This window comes from Rattus norvegicus, chromosome 4 (genome assembly GCF_036323735.1).
Source record: "Rattus norvegicus strain BN/NHsdMcwi chromosome 4, GRCr8, whole genome shotgun sequence".
NCBI lineage: Eukaryota > Metazoa > Chordata > Mammalia > Rodentia > Muridae > Rattus > Rattus norvegicus.
Genome location: NC_086022.1, coordinates 20,073,537 through 20,090,811, shown reverse-complemented (window position 1 = coordinate 20,090,811; position 17,275 = coordinate 20,073,537). Strand labels below are relative to the sequence as shown.

The window sequence follows — 17,275 nt, the reverse complement described above, 5'->3', positions numbered from 1 at the left end:
GTGGACCATATAAGTAAATTTATTTCAAGGGGATAATACACATCTAACTTACCTGGTGAAAATCAGAAGCAAAACAATTTGTTTTTGTCATTTGAGACAATGTAGTTTTGAAGAATTGCTCTCTGTAAGTTTCACTAATCCTGTCTAGTTGAAGCTGGCTTTATTCTGTAATATTGTACCTTACCTTGATAACTACTGTTTCTATCTGGACTAATTTCTTAGGTGACAGGATTTAATGATTTTCATCAAAATATTTAGTCATAATTAAGAAACATAGTAACTCATTCTGTCATCAATACCTATAGTTGCTAGTATATGTGCTATAGTTTAATCAAACACTTAGATGATAGTGACCTGATTACTTTCTGGAAGGAAGGATTCACGGAACTTTTAATGAGGGTAGGTAACTTATTAACAAAGACCACCCCTCAAACTCATTCATAAAAAGGAACTATAATTAACTTTTAGAAATGTCTAATTCTCTACTGTCTATGGATACCAAGAGATTATTATTTCTTCTTCTTCTTCTTCTTCTTCTTCTTCTTCTTCTTCTTCTTCTTCTTCTTCTTCTTCTTCTTCTTCTTCTTCTTCTTCTTCTTCTTCTTCTTCTCTTCTTCCTCTCTCTCTCTCTCCCTCTCTCTCTCTCTCTCTCTCTCTCTCTCTCTCTGTCTGTCTGTCTGTCTCTGTCTCTCTCCAGATTTTATTCCCCTCCACGTCTGCCCTTCAACTGTTCCACATCTCATAACTCCTCCACCTGCCCTGTCTCCACGGGGATGCACCCCCCCCCCCACCAGACCTCTAAACTCCCTGGATCCTCCAGTCTCTTGAGGGTTAGGTGCATCTTCTCTGACTGAACCCAGACCTGGCAGTTCTCTGCTGGGTATGTGTTGGGGGCCGTATCTCAGCTGGTGTATGCTGCCTGGTTGGAGATCCAGTGTCTGAGAGATCTCCAGGGTTCAGGTTAATTGAGACTGTCGGTCCTCCTACAGGGTTGCCCTCCTCCTCAGCTTCCTCCAGGTTTTCCCTAATTCAACCAGAGGGGTTGCAGCTTCTGTTCATTGGTTGGGTGCAAATATTTGCATTTGAGTCTTTCAGCTGCTTGTTGGGTCTTTTGGAGGGCAGTCATGATAGGTTCCTTTTTGTGAGCACTCCATAGCCTCAGTAATATTGTCAGGTCTTTCGGCCTCGCCTTGAGCTGGATCCCACTTTGGGCCTGTCACTGGGCATTCTTTTCCTCAGGCTCTTCTCCATTTAGATCCCAGCAGTTCTTTCAGACAGGAACAATTATGGGTCAGACGTTTGGCTATGGGATAGGAACCCCATCCCCCACTCAATGCCCTGTGTTTCTGTTGGAAGTGGGCTCTATAAGTTCTCTCCCTACTGTAGGGCATTTCATCTAGGGTCTCTCCCTTTGAGACCTGAGATTCTCTCACCTCTCAGGTCTCTGTCACATTCTCGAAGGCCTTCTGAACCACCTACCTCCTGAGGTTGCCTGTTTCCATTCTTTCTGCTGGCCCTCAGGGCTTCAGTCCTTTCCCCCTACCCATTACCAGATCCTGTTCGTCTCCCCTCCCTCTTTCCCCTTTCCCACCCAGGTCCCTCCCTCCACCCTTGTAATGGCTTTCTTTTCCCTCCCAAGTGGTAGTGAAGTGTCCTCACTTGGGCTCTTTGGCTTGTTGACCCTTTTTGAGGTCTGTGGACTGTATCTTGTGTATTCTGCATTTTTTTGACTAACATCCATTTATTAGTGAATTAGTGAGAACATACCGTGCATGTTTTGGGTCTGAGTTACCTCACTTGGGATGACATTTTCTAGTTCCATCCCTTTGCCTGAAAAACTCAGGATGACCTTGTACTTAATAGCTGAGTAGTATCCCGTAGTGTAAATGAACCACATTTTCTGTATCCATTCTTCTGACATGGGGACATCTGGGTTGTTTCCAGCTTCTGGCTATCACAAATAAGGCCACTATGAACATAGTGGTTCACGTGCCTCTGTGGTATGCTGGGCCATCTTTTGGGTATATTGTTAAGAGAGGTATAGCTTGATCTTCAGGTAGAACTATTTCCAATTTTCTGAGGAACAACCAGATTGATTTCCAGAGTAGCTGAACCAGTTTGCAGTCCCACCAGCAATGGAGAAGTGTCCCTCTTTCTCCACAGCCTCACCTGCATCTGTTGTCACCTGAGTTTCTTAATCTTCGTCGTCCTAATTGGTATGAGGTGGAATCTCAGGGTTGTTTAGATTTGCATTTCTCTGATGACTAAGGACATTGAATATTTCTTTAAGTGCTTCTTGGCCATTCAAGATTCTTCTGTTGAGAATTTCCTGTTGAGAATTCTCTGTAAATTTACCTCTGTACCCCTTTTTAAATAGCGTTATTTTGGTTTTGTTTCAGAGGTTATGTTTTTGAGCTCTTTATATATTTTATATACTTGCCCTCTATCGGATGTCAGGTTCATGAATATTTTTTTCCAAATATACAGTTTCCAGTTTGATTTATTGACTGTGACTTTTGCCTTACAGCTTCTCAGTTTCATGAGGTCCCATTTATCAATTGCTGATCTTAGAACCTGGGCTACTGGTGTTCTGTTCAGTAAATTTCCCTCTGTGCCAATGAGTTTGAGGCTCTTTTCCATGTTTTCTTCTATTACATTGAATGTATCTGGTTTTATGTTGAGGTTCTTGATCACTTAAACGTTAGCGCCATTTATTGAAAATGCTTTCTTTTATCCACTGTATGTTTTTGGTTTCTTTGTCAAAGATCAAGGGTCTATAGTTGTGTGGGTTTATATCTAGATCTTTGATTCTATTCCACTGATTGACCTGTCTGTCTCTGTACCAATAGCTTGGTGTCTTTATCATTATTAGTTTATAGTACAGCTTGAGGTCATGGATGCTGATTCCCCCAAGATCTTTTATTGTTCAGAATTTTTTTGCTTTCCTGGGTTTTTTCTTTTTCCATATGAAGTTGAGAATAACTCTTTCCATTTCTGTGAAGAGTTATGTTGAAATACTGATGGGAATTACAATGAATCTGCAGATTGCTTTTGATAAGATGGCCATTTTCAGTATGTTAATCTTACCAATCCATGAGCACAGGAGATCCTTCCATCTTCTGAGGTGTACTGGATGATTTTGTGTGTCAACTTGACACAAGCTGTAGTTATCACAGAGAAAGGAGTCTCCCTTGAGGAAATGCCTTTATGAGATCTAGCTGTTAGGCATTATCTTAATTAGTGATCAAAGTGGAAGGGCCCATTGTGGGTGGTGCCATCTCTGGGCTGATAGTTCTGGGTTCTATAAGAAAGCAAGCTGAGCAGGCCAGGGGAAGCAAGGTCAATAAGCAGCACCACTCCATGGCCTCTACAACAGCCCCTGCCTCCAAGTTCCTGCCCTGTGTGAGTTCCTGCCCTGACTTTCTTTGGTGATGAACAGCAATGTGTAAGTGTAAGCTGAATAAACCAGTTCCTCCCTAACTTCCTTCTTGGTCATGATTTTTTTTTTTTTTTTTTTTTTTTTTTTTTTTTGCAATCAGCAAGAGGGTTTATTGGAAAACACAGGTACCTGCGGGCACACAGTCTCTTCGGAGGACTTGCGCGCCCAGCAGTTCCATCGTGGGGCTTTTATAGGGATTGGGGAAGCAGAAGCGGGCGTACAGAAGCAGATGCATAGTTACGGGGATTGGTGGATTCAAACGAGGCACATAGACATGTTCACATATGATTGGCTATTTCACATGATGAGGTAATAAGGTATAGCTACACACATTGGCAGGTTTGGGGCGTCCTGGATGTCGGGGGCTGGGGGCTTATCTCTTCCTGCCAGGTGGCCTGTGAGTCAGATCTGCATTCCTGGTCTGTTCTGCATTCCTTTCCTTATCTTTATGGCTTGCCAGTCCTGCCTAGACAGTGTTTCCTGTGCTCCTTTATCTTTATGGCCTGCTAGTCCTGGCTGTAGGGCTTAGCCCTCGGTCTGTGGCCTTTTGGGGTTTATTCTTTTAATTTTGTATCTGTGGCCTTTTGGGGTTTATTCTTTTAATTTTGTATCTCCAAACCTAGAATTCATATAATTCTCCTTTCATTCCCTTCTCCTTCTACTAAATAATTCTAATCTTAGAATTTTGATATCAAGTCTCGTATTTGGTCTCACCAGTTGTCCTAACTGACTGGTACTGTTGTCTCAGAACCATCAACCATACAGCACCCACTCGATTTTTAACAAAAGCAATTAACCTGTTTGTCACGCAGGGTCCAAAAACTAAAACCAAGAAAATTATTAGTAATGGCCCAGCCATATAGCAGAGAGTAGGGTAGTCATCCAGGGAGACCGAGTGAACCAAGACTCAAACCAACCTTGTTGAGTGTCTCTATCTTTTTGTAGGAGTCAAACCTATTAACTAGTTTCTCTAACACACATGGACCTATAATCAGAAGCAGAAGCAAAATTAAGAAGGGTCCCATAAGGGAAGATATCAGGGTAGTCATCCAAGGAGATCTACTAAACCAGCTCTCGAACCATCCCTGATACGCTACTCTGTCTTTTGTCTAACCTTTCTCTAAGTTTATTCATGGAGTCTTTAATTACTCCTGAATGGTCTGCATAGAAGCAACATTCTTTCAGTGTAGCACACAGGTTCCCTCTTTAAGGAATATCAGGTCTAATCTTCTCCTATTCTGAAGGGCTACCTCTGAGAGGGAGGTTAGGTATTCTTGGAGGTCAGCTAAAAAGTCTTTCACTCTTTTTATATCTGAGTCAATGGCAGTTCTGAATTCTCTATAAGCCTTGCATTGCAGGGCAATGGCAGATGTCCTTGTGCTGCCTTTGCAGCACCTAGATAGCCTTAAGTAATTCTCAACTCTTTTTTTTTTTTCTTACTAAGTCTTTAGCATCAGGATTCCAATCTGGACACTATCTAAACCTACACACCAAGGTCATGACTAGTTTTTAGAACTTCTAAACTTATACAGATTGTGATCCCTGAGGCACAGTCCCAAGAAGTGTTAGGAGTACTAACATATGCAGTGTTACATCATTTGTAATAGAAATCAAGCCTATCCCACACCTATCTTGATAGAACCCAGGACAAACATGACTGAATTTCCCTCTAGGTCCCAGCTCTCAGCCCCAACAGCTAGTACACGGCTGGTGAGGGCTGAGAGTTGACAGCTGTCAGGGTGGTCAGCAGCACCAGGTACGGTCCTTTCCAGCGAGGCTCGAATGTCTGGGCTCAGTGTAGCTGCAGTCTCCGACCTGGAACTCAGGGGTCTCCGGGGCATAGGCTGCTGTCAGCTGTGAGCAGATTTCTTTCTGTATCACTTGTAGGTCTTTTAGCCTGGCACACAAATCATTATTACTATGGCACTATGACATGTTGGTTCAGTAACATCATCTAATACAGTCAGGGGGGCTGAGGCCCCATATAAGATCTCAAAGGGGGTAAGGCTGAATCTGGAAGGGGTATTTCTTGCTCTGAAGAGAGCAAGAGGGAAGGAGTGCCACCCAGTCTGTGCCAGTCTCCATGGTCAATTTAGTCAGGGTCTCTTTTAGAGTTCTATTTATTTACTCTACCTGTCCTGAACTTTGAGGTCTGTAAATACAATGTAATTTCCAATCGACCTCTAAATACTTGGCCACACCCTGGCTTACCTTGGCAACGAAAGTAGGGCCGTTGTCTGACTAGATTACCTTGGGCATTCCAAATCGGGGGAAGATTTCTTCCAGTATCTTCTTGATGATTGCAGAGGCCGTCTCTCGTTTGGTGAGGAAAGCTTCTATCTATTCCTGAAAAAGTATCTACAAGCACTAGGAGATACTTGTGATTATATTTTTCTGGTTTTATCTCAGTGAAGTTCACTTCGACTTTTCACTAAACTCTCTAGGTCTCTTTGCCCTGTTTGCTTGCTAAGCATTCACTTATTGACATACCTTATACTTTCTACTGCCTCTCTGGCTAAAATCTATTACATATACTTAACTACTTGGACAAACTTTTTATCTCCTAAATGAGTCCATTTCTGTATTTGGCAAAGTGAGTCTTTTCTTTGTTCTCTGGGGAGTATAGCTTTCCCCTCAAGTGTGCCATTGTCCTTTATCTTTTAAGCAATTTGGGCCTTTTCTAAGTGAGGCCATCCCTTAGTCCAATCCCAGTTCCCAGTGGCTGTCTCTTGCAGGCCTGCAACCAGGATACGCTCCTGCATAGCCATTTCCCGAGCCACTTTATCTGCTTTGTTACTGCCCCATGCCACTGAATCTCTTCCTTCCTGATGTCCTGGGCAGTGAATAGTACTCACAGTTGTTGGCTTCACCAGGGCATCCAAGAGATGGCAAAGGCATCTGTGGCACTTCATTCATGAAGAGAACTGTTCCCGTCTGTAGACAAGGTAGCCTCGGCTTTCAGCAGGGGTCAATCAGCCAGTCGCAGAGGTCTTTCCTCCACCCATGGGCTTCTGCCAGTGCTTGACACTCATGTTGCAGTGGCTCCAGGTCAGGATTGGGCAGCAAGGTGACCAGATTGTCCCCAACCAGTGGAGAATCTAGTCCATCGCAGCTGACCAGTGGTCCCATCTTTTGGGACGTTCTATTCAAAGGCAAAACATCAGCCACTCTATCACAGTTTAAGTCCTGGATTGGGTGATAATTGTTAGTGCTCCAGGCAGAAAAGCACTGAGCCACACATCTCCCAGCATCAGGTACTGGTGCACTGAGACAGGTCTTAAGCTCCACATTCACAGTCTGTAGATATGCATACCCATGGCCTCACCCAGCCATTTTAGCCCATGCAAGCCATTTTGGAGAGCAATTTTCTCATGAGCAAGGGATAGGGGCAATCAGGGATGACCATGAGCTAGTGGGTTACCCGGCCCACGCCAAGGTCCACTGTTCTTCGGGCAGTCCATAAGTATTGTTTGTTGCCAGTAGCCCCCTGTACCCAAGGTCTTTGGATACTGGCCCACTGGAGCATAGGAGCACAGAGCATTGGATCCCTGTATCCATAAAACAACTGGGCAGGCTTCCCTCCTATCTCTGCACATAGCCAGCACTCCAGGACCGAGAGGCTCTCCAGTGTCCCCTCTTGTTCTTTCTGGGGCAGTCCCTGACCCAGTGTCTTTTTTTTCTTTGCATTAGGCACACTGATCTTTAGCCAGGAATTCTCTTCTGTTGCCAGGTACTGTCTTCCTAGGTTCCCTAACTACTGTGGCCAGTATATGTTCCTCTCTTGTCTTTTATCTCTCTTTATCTCTCTAGCTTCCTCTTCTTTTAGTCTCTTTTCTTCCCTAGCTTCCTGCTCTTTTTACCTTCTTTTCTCTTTCTCTTTGTTTAACCTTACTTTCTCTGTAACTTATACTAACTCTCAGCAACTTAACTTAACCCTTCAAATTTCTGTAACTTTCTCTTCATACCCTTTCCTTATCTTAGCCAGATTGGTGGGGCATTTTCCAGCTCCTAGGAGACCCACCCTTGGAGCCTGGGGGCAGACCCGGAGCACTCCCTACCTTCAGGCGTATTGAAGTCAGTGGGGAGTGAGGGCCTTCCACCCATGTCTGGAACATTCTTTCTGGCCTCTAGTAGGATTCTGTCTTTCCTCAGTGGTAAAGAAGACCTGTAACAGTTACTCCCGGTGGGTGGTCGGTGATCTCTGGGCGGAGGGTCTCCAAATCCCGGGGCGAGCCCCCATAAAGAAAGACCCCCAGAGAGGACCTTTCCCTCAGGAGGAGTCCCAAGCGCCCAATGACCGAGCCGAGTCCACTCGGATGCAATCAGCAAGAGGGTTTATTGGAAAACACAGGTACCTCGGGCACACAGTCTCTTCGGAGGACTTGTGCCGGTCATGATGTTTTGTTCAGGAATACAAACCCTGACTAAGATATGAGGTCTTCTTCGATTTCTTTCTTCAGCGGTTTGAAGTTCTTGTCACACAGATCTTTCACTTGCTTGTAAGAGTCACACCAAGATATTTTATACTATTTGTAGCTATTGTGAAGGGGGGTAGTTTCACTAATTTTTTTCTCAGCCTGTTTAGCATTTGTATAAAGGAAGGCTATTTATTGGTTTGAGTTAATTTTATATCCTGTTACTTTGCTGAAGTTGTTTATCAGCTGTAGGAGTTCTCTGGTGGAATTTTCAGTGAGCATATGTATACTATCATATCACCTGCAAATAGTGATAGTTTGACTTCTTCCTTTCCCATTTGTATCCCCTTGATCTATTTTTGTCATGTAATCATTCTAGCTAGAACTTCAAGTGCTATATTGACTAGGTAGGGAGAGAGTGGGCAGCCTTGTCTTGTCCTTGACTTTAGTGGGATTGCTTCTAGTTTCTCTCTATTTAATTTAATGGTGACTATTGGTTTACTATATATTGCTTCTATTATGTTTAGGCATGTGCCATGAATCCCTGATCTCTCTAAGACTTTTAACTTGAAGGGGTGTTGTATTTTGTTGAAGGCTTTTTCAGCATCATGTGACTTCTTCCCTTGAGTTTGTTTATATAGTGTCTTTCCTTGATGGATTTTTGTATATTGACCCATCCCTGCGTTACTGAGATGTAGCCTACTTGATCATGCTGAGTGATGGTTTTGAAGTGTTATTGGATTCAGTTTGCAAGAATTTTATTGACTTTTTTTCATCGATATTCATAAGTGAAATAACTTCTCTTTGTTGAGTATTTCTGTGGTTTAGCTATCAAAGTAACTGGCTTCATAGGTAGTTTTGGGAGTATTGGTATAAGCTCTCTTTGAAGGTCTGGTAGAATTCTGCATGAAGGCCGTCTGATTCTAGGCTTTTTTGATTGGGAGGTTTTAAATTTCTATTTCCATAAGGGTTTTGGGACTATTTAAATAGTTTACCTGCACTTGATTTACCTTTGGTACATAGTATCTGTCTAGAAAATCCTCCATTTCATCCAGATTTTCCAGTTTTATTGAGTATAGATTTTTGTAGGGTTTTTTTTTTTGTATCATTCTCTTTGTTTTTAGCTGGTTGATTTCAGCTATTTCCTTCTATCTACTCTTCTTGGTTGTGTTTGCTTCTTTTTGTTCTAGAGCTTTCTGGTGTGCTGTCAAGTTGCTTTTATGGGATCTCTCCAATTTTTTATGAAGGCACTTATTGCTATGATTTTTTTCTCTTACATTGCTTTCATTGTGTCCCATAAGATTGGGTCTATTGTGTCTTAGTTTTCATTGAAGTCTACAATGTCTTTGATTTCTTTATTTCTTCCCTGCCAAAGTTATCATCGAGCAGATAGTTGTTCATGTTCCATGTGTGTATGGGCTTTCTGTTGTTTTTATTGTTATTGAAGTCCCTGCCTTGGTCCGTGGTGATCTGATAGAATGCAGGGCATTATTTCAATCTTCTTGTATCTGTTGAGTCTTGTTTTGTGTCCAGTATATGGCCTGTTTTGAGAAGGTTCCGTGAGATGCTGAGAAGAAGGTATATTCTCTTGTTTGGGCATGAAATGTTCTGTAGATATATGTTATATGCATTTGGTTCATAACTCCTGTTAGTTTCATGTGTCTCTGTTTACTTTCTGTTTCAATGATCTGTCCATTGGTCAGAGTGGGGTGGAGAAGTCTCCCACTACTAATGTGTGAGGTTCAATGTGTGTTTTGAGCTTTCATAAAGTTTCCTTTATGAATGTGAGTGCTTTTGTATTTGTGGCATAGATTTTCAGAATTTAGACTTCCTCTTGGTAAATTTTTCAATTTGATGAATATGAAGTGTCCTTCCCCATCTTGTTTGATAACTTTTGGTTCAAAGTCTATTTTATTGGATATTAAAAGGGCAAGTCCAGCTTGTTTCTTGGGACCATTGGCTTGAAAACTTATTTTCAGCCTTTTACTCTCATTACTGTGGATCTGCTCTGAGGCAGACAGGTTGTTTCCTTGGTTACTGTGGACCTCCTCAGGGGCAGAGACACTGTATGGTGAGGGGGAAGGTATCTGCCACTGGCCTGGGTGAGGAAGCAGACCTGAAGGAAGGTGGAGCTCAGAGGGCAGAAAGGTCCGGCACGAACTGGGCTCTGTGTACGTTGTGACTGCTGTGGGTATTTGGACAGGATCCTCCGCTGGTCCCTGGTTACTTTGGACCTCCTAGTAGGCAGGCTGGCTGTAGAGTGTGTGCGTGTATGTGTGTGTGTGTGTGTGTGTGGGGGGGGTTATGGGGCTGCTGATCTAGCTTGGGTGGGGAAGCAGGCCACTCAAAGTTTTTAAAAGTTTAACTTTACTTGACTTAATTTACATTTCATGTACAATTTATCTTAGCAGAATCAAAAATAATTAGTTAGGAGTAACATGCTTTGTCATACCTAGACCCTGTTGACAGCCTAGTACTTAGAACTCTTACATTGTCACATAGAGGAGACAGTTTGATTAATCAGTTGAATTTTTAACTCTAGAACTGTTATCCAAATGTAATCCTCCACCTTCAGGTTGTGCTGCGTAATTGAGCTATTTTTCAGTTAGAGAGGATGGGATTAACCTCTTTCCCATCTTTCCTGACCCGGGACAGTGGCGGATAGGTGTGAATCCTTCCGTTGACAAGATGGAGCTGATGTGCATGCAATTTAACACAGCTGCACTGAGTTTTCTACATGTTCTGATATTGTAAATGCAAGAAGCATGTAGTAGGAAATGAAGTCTCCAAACGAGACTAACTTACTCTGTGTTTAACTTATTGCCAGGATTTGCATTCTAAACTGAAAATCGTCTCTGAAACATAAATGACTGCATTGCAAGTGGAATCAATAAAGTAGTGATTAGGTGTGGGTCTCAGGGGGCTGCGAAAGTGTTTCCTGCTTTTGTATTTAGCTCAGTGGCAAGGGATTCTGTATGAAGTTTTAGGAATTGGAAATTTTGTGCTCATTAAAGCTCACTACCTAGAAACTTCAAAAAACGAATTATATTTTTAAAAGTTCTATCGATCCTCCCTGAAATAAATTCCAATTTATGGGTTTTAATCAGGGCGATGAATCATCTTCTCTAATATTATGTGTTTGAGGTTCTTCAGTCTTTATAGAATACATTCTTCCATTTCAAGGTAGGCTTTTTTTTTTCTTTTTTCTTTTTCTTTGGAGCTGGGGACTGAACCCAGGGCCTTGTGCTTGCTAGGCAAGCGCTCTACCACTGAGCTAAATCCCCAACCCCCAAGGTAGGCTTTTTATATTAACAATAAAAGGTGAGATCTGGTTTCCATTTTTAGTAGGTTGACAAATAGAATTATGTTTTTCTTCATGAAGAGGCATATATTCAGACATTTGCTGAATCGGTTGAGTCTTTTACTTCTAGAACTGTCAACTAAATATAATCCTGTGATCCCAGACACCTGTGACTTTTTAATACATGAAAAAAGTGACAATTTTTACAAGGTTTATTTTATGTGTGTATGTGTCTGTATGTACATGTGTGCATGCATGCACCTCTCTCTCTCTCTCTCTCTCTTTCTCTCTCTGTGTGTGTGTGTGTGTATGTGTGTGCACATGCGTTCGTGTGTGCATGTACACTTGTGTGTTTGAATTCTTGAGAGATAAAAGTTCCCAGAGTCTTTAACAGGTCTTCAGGTTTCCTAAAGCGTAGGCATGGTTCTAGGCAAAGGAGGTTCTAGGCATCCTATGCTGGTCCTGGGAACTGAGTTCAGTTCTCATCAAAGTGAAGTACACACATGCAAATGTCTGGCTATGTCTCCAGACTCCCTACGTGATAACAGTAGCTGTTTTTTCTAAATGTCATGAATTTCAAATATTTTTGAAATACTAGACAACTATAATACCACAGTATGTTTTGAAAATCAGAGCCCAATTAAGTTATCTTGCAAAACATTGTTTATTGTAAGCTTGCTATCAGCATAACTTTAGAATTATCTATGCTGGACTGGAGAGATGGCTCAGCCATTAAAGGCTAGGCTCACAACCAAATATATAAGAATTATCTATGCTGATAGATGTGTATGAGACACCGAAAAATATATCTTTACAATTTGCTAGGACAGATGTAGAACGGGCCTCAAGACACAAGAAAAAGTTTGTAATCCCCGATGGTCATTTGTGCTCTTTTATATTGTCTTTCTTTAGTACCATTTATAATCCTCAGTTTTAGTATCTTGGAGACCAGATATCTTGGAGGGAATGGATCAATAATTCAGAACACTAACTCTACTTGCAGCAGACCCGTGCTCAGCTCCCAGAGCCTACCTGGCAGCTCCTCAATTCCAGGTGATCCGACACCCTCCTCTGACCTCCACAGACACGACCATGCACATGGTGCACATACACAGACACGAGCACACACATGGTGCACATACACAGACACGAGCACGCACATGGTGCACATACATGTGTGAGACAAAACATACTCCCATACATACAATAACATAAATCTAAAAACACACATTTTCAGTATATTTCAGCAAAACCATCTAATATAATCATCTAAAGTCATCTAGAATAGTGCTAATATATAATTTGATTCTTATATAATTTGATATAATTTGCTGTTCTTTACTATCTGAATGTGGGTTTTTTAGAACTCATGAGAAAAGTCTCACATCATTTATTGTGTCTTAAAGAGTTGATATTGAGGAGAGTTATACATGAGTAACAAAAACATTTTAACACTAATAAATAATTTGTCTTACCTTATTTTATGGTGTATATTGTTTATCACAGTTATATGTTTATCTGTGTGTCCCAAGGATGCACTTGACATATGAAATCCATATGTTCTTTCTCTTAGACAGGGTTTGAAAGTCCTGTTCTGAGCTCTCTTCTCCACTGTAGCATATCCTACACATTTTTTCCCCATGGTTCATTGCTTTATTGTTTCTGAAGACATTTGAGGATCTATGGGTTTAGTAGGTTATATTGTAAAACTAATTTGTGAAAAGGTTGTTACTTAGAATACCAATGCATTTTGTTGGAGCTAGTATTTTTGTTTATGCTTTGTTATCAATAAAATATTCCTTTTTTTCTGTTTTAGAGCAACGAAGTTGTCTACTACAACGCTAAAGACGATCTTGATGTAAGTATTAAAACATTGTTCATTAAATTGTTTCCAGTGATGAAGGATTGGTTTAAGTAACTGAAACTGGATTGGACACATTTAAAGAGATTTTTACATGACAAGAGCAAAACATTAGTTAGATGTAGCAAGGTGGTGGTGCTAACTCTGACCTTCTTTGTTCTGAGGGCTTACTGGCTTTTCTATATTAGAGATGGTATTCTACCCTCTTGTTTCTGACCCAGCATATCCTCTAAGTGCCTCCCATGTGGGTTGCTGTGGCTTAGGCATGGGTATTACATTTGGAAGGTTGAGGGCAGATCTGAATAGAACCATCTCTGTATCCTGGCTAATGTCAGTGGGCTCAACAAAATCCAATGGGAATATATCCCCAAACTGGTAAGAGATGATCCTGCTGATCCAATCTTTAAAATGTAGTGGCTACAGTGCTTACAATGCATTGACAACTTGACATTATCAACAATGACCTAGGAGAAAAGCCAGTGGGCAAACCCGTGAGGAACTCTATATAGAATAGGTTAACTTCTAGGAATGTCTGTACTGGTTTGTTTTAATTATGTTGATTGTAACAGGTAGATGATCCTTATCTGTAAACTGTTCACTTTTAATGGAGTAAAGCGAAGAAATGGTAGCTCAGTGCTAGCATTTATGTCTCTGCTTCCTGAGTGTGGAAACAATGTTACTAGCTGCCTCATGATCAGGCACCATGACTGTCTCTCATAGTAGCAGTTCCCTTATACTCTGATCCAAAATAAACCCCCTGTTCTTTAGTTTCCTTTCTTTATGACATTTTATCACAGTAGTGGATAAAGTAATATATGATAGTTATACAACAGGACCTACCCCTTGCAAGTGCTCTAACCACTGAGCAATACTCTTGACATCATACATAGGTATTTTAAATAAATGTTTGTCCTATGAGTTTTCAAATATTTGAGAACATTAATTATTTTTCGAATAGGAATGAAGTATATATAATTTTGCCACATTTCATAGGGATTGAAAAGGCAGTTTATTTAGTATGGGAGCATTTCAAAATTTACAAATTATATGCAAGGTCTAAATCTTTCATAGTTATTTATTTGCATTAGAAAAATACTTATATATAATGATTTATCCACAAATGCATTTTGAAGCCCTGTTAGTTCATAAGAACTAGAATTTATCATTCAACAAAAGGAAGGGCTGCTATAAGATTCATGTTTCTCATTTTTGCTTTTTTATCTGAATAAATATACATTTTATTCTTATAATACTGTGTGAGGAGAATGAAAATGGGAAAATAAGTAGAGTTAGCCTTCCAAGTTCCTTAAAAACAGCATGCTGAAGCATGACCATTCCTAGATTAAGCAAATCTATGAATATCTTCAAATACCAGAAATAACTGAGTACGGAATATTCTGGTATCCCATTAACCAATTTTTACAAACTATCTTAATTTGTATAATAACATCATGAAAAACACATATTTTCTCCTATTGTAGATGAAAACCTGTTTTTCCTTTTTAAATTATGTTTCAATTTTATGTATAGGAGTGCTTTGCCTGTACATATTTATGCATGTATGTATGTAAAGCATATATGTGCTTTTTGCCCACATAAGTCTGAAGATAAGACCAGATATCCTGGAAGTAGAGTCAGACATAGTGATGAGTTTCCACGTGGGTGCTGGGAACCAAGACTGTGTCCTCTGCAAAATCAAGAAGTGCTCCTAGCTGCTAAACCTCCCTGTCATCCCCACACCATTTCTTTATGAAGCTCTACCCTTTTCCTACACATAAGTAGGTGGTTTACTTTGATATTTCCCTATTATAAAGACTGTATATGTGATCTTAATGATTCACAATGGTTATTAAAGACAGTCTGTCAACAAAAACAAATGTATTCTATGGCTTATCGAGTGGTATCAGAATAAAAAGTTAGAATTAAAATTAGTATTAAGTAAAATAATTAAAAATAAAACAACAAAAAAGTAAAATTTGTATTAGTTTTTTTTTTGAAAATAATTTGAACATGAACTTGAAAGAGAGCCACGGAAGCTCACAGGAGGCTTTGGAGGTAAAAATGAGGAAAGAGATGTAATTATCTTAAAAACAGAGCAAAGGTGGGTGCTGGAGAGATGGTTCAGCAGTTAAGAGCACTGACTGCTCTTCTAGAGGTCCTGAGTTCAAGTCCTAGCAACCACGTGGTGGCTCACAACCATCGGTAATGAGATCTGATGCCCAGTTCTGGTGTCTGAAGACAGCTATAGTGTGCTTATAAACATAAAATGAATAAACATAAAAAATAAAAATAAAATAAAATATGAAAATTCATCATTAATTTTCCTGATAGTACATTGTCTCTTTTACAGCACATTCAATTCATAAAACATTGACACTGGTTTTCTAATACAAAATCTTCTAGAATATGTTACTTTGTAATGGTAACACTAAGCACCTCAAATAAATATTTTGTTGTAACACACAAATAATTACATTTTATGCCAACGTAAGAAGTTTTGCTTATTTATATTTGCTTGGTAGTAAAAAAAAACACCCTTTTATTTTACATAGAAATGGAGTACGTTTTTTGTTCAAGGTTCTAATGAATACACACATAAATGTGAATTAAATAATTTACTCCATTTTCAATCACAATGCTTCAAGGTTAGAACGCTCATTCACCATGAGTCCAAAGTTATTCACGAGTTTTGTATTTGGAATACTGAAGTCGTACCGTGTTTTATTCATAATTTACCTGCAGAGATGTTTCTCAGATATTGTAATGAAATGCCTTTGGTGTTATTTACCCTCTTCGTATCGAAATAAAACTGTCACAGAGAAAAGAATCCACTGGAATAATTCTATTGAATGTGATCTACTCTTTGTATGTCTTCATTCCAATGGAAATAAAGGACTTATATTGTTACATGTTACAATTATTCCTATAAAATGATGCACTCTCCATATTAGACATCAAAAAGTCAAGAACTACTCTAAGTATTTGGAAAGAGATTATTTTATTATATACATGGGGACAGAGAATTATATACATAGGCACAGAATGTTATGGGGTATAAAGAAAATAATAGAATTTGTAGATTAGGTCATGTTCACCCGCCCTTAATTTATCTACTCATAAGTTATTAAGTCCTATTAAAGTTCCAAATGTTTGTCTGGGGAGCCAACGTGGTGGTTCAAGTGCCTGCCGCTTAGGCACGAGAACCTGAGTTGACTGAGTTGACCCTAGAATCACTCAGACCGTTGGTGATGTGGCAGGTACCTGTAATTCCATCACAAACCCTGGGCTTGCCGCTCAGCCATGCCAGCAAATCCAGGAGATGAAGACAGAGCCATTCTCAAAAGAGAACGTGAGGGGGAATGACAGAGATACTAGACATGACTTCTGTCATCGGCAGGCACACAGCTCACATAACCGTACATGCAAGTGTGACCCCCAGTCCAGCTATCCTTCATCTACAGTGTAACTGAGTTGACTAGTGCCAGAATTCCCTGGACTCTGGCTTGGATTCAGATGACAGTATGTATTTCTCTGCAGAATACTTGACATATTTAAAGAATATAGCCATATTATAGAATTTAATACTTAAAAGGAAGAGAAAAAGACATCCAAACATTTCTTAAGCTGTTATGAAATCTCTATCTTTTAAAATTTTCCCATTAACATATTTTTTTACTTTCATTATTTTTTTTTCTGCTTTGGTTTTGTGAGACAAGGTTTTGCTACATAAGTTTGGCTGGTATTAGTCGTGTGTAATCATGATCAACCTGACGAGTATTCAGATAACTGATTTATAAAATAGTACAAGTATTTGCTGTGTTGTTGAGTCAGTGTTAAGTCATAATTCGAGTTGCTATGATACCATAAAATGAACTCTTCTGCTAAGAAGTTAGAATTTTGCTCCTTAAACATTCAAAATATTTTTACATTAACATTTTTAGATAAAATTTTTATTTCATTTGTAGGTTAGATCTCTAGAAGAGATTCTATTGTATTAGGGGTTTGGGACATTTTAATGCATATATATGCATACATATACATATATATACATATATATATGTATATACATATATACATATATACATATATATATATATATATATATATATATATGTAATATTGTAGGGTTAATGGGTCCCACATCTGCTCCGCTCTGCTCCTGCTTACCGGACAACGCCTCTGTCGCACGGGTGTCAGGCTGTGGGAAGGTGTGGGACACTGCTCCAGGGATGCCGAAACACAGTCTGAGAGCAGAACTG

At 39.9% G+C, this 17,275-nt stretch overlaps 1 protein-coding gene across 10 annotated transcripts in view; it reads left to right on the top strand.

The window, feature by feature from the left end:
- Window positions 1-17,275, top strand: part of Cacna2d1 (calcium voltage-gated channel auxiliary subunit alpha2delta 1) — a 427,964-nt gene that overhangs the window by 239,476 nt on the left and 171,213 nt on the right. For all 10 annotated transcript variants that reach the window (XM_063285606.1, XM_063285608.1, XM_063285607.1 and 7 more), the window contains 1 exon segment: window positions 12,972-13,013. In XM_063285606.1, coding sequence (XP_063141676.1) covers window positions 12,972-13,013 — 42 coding nt within the window.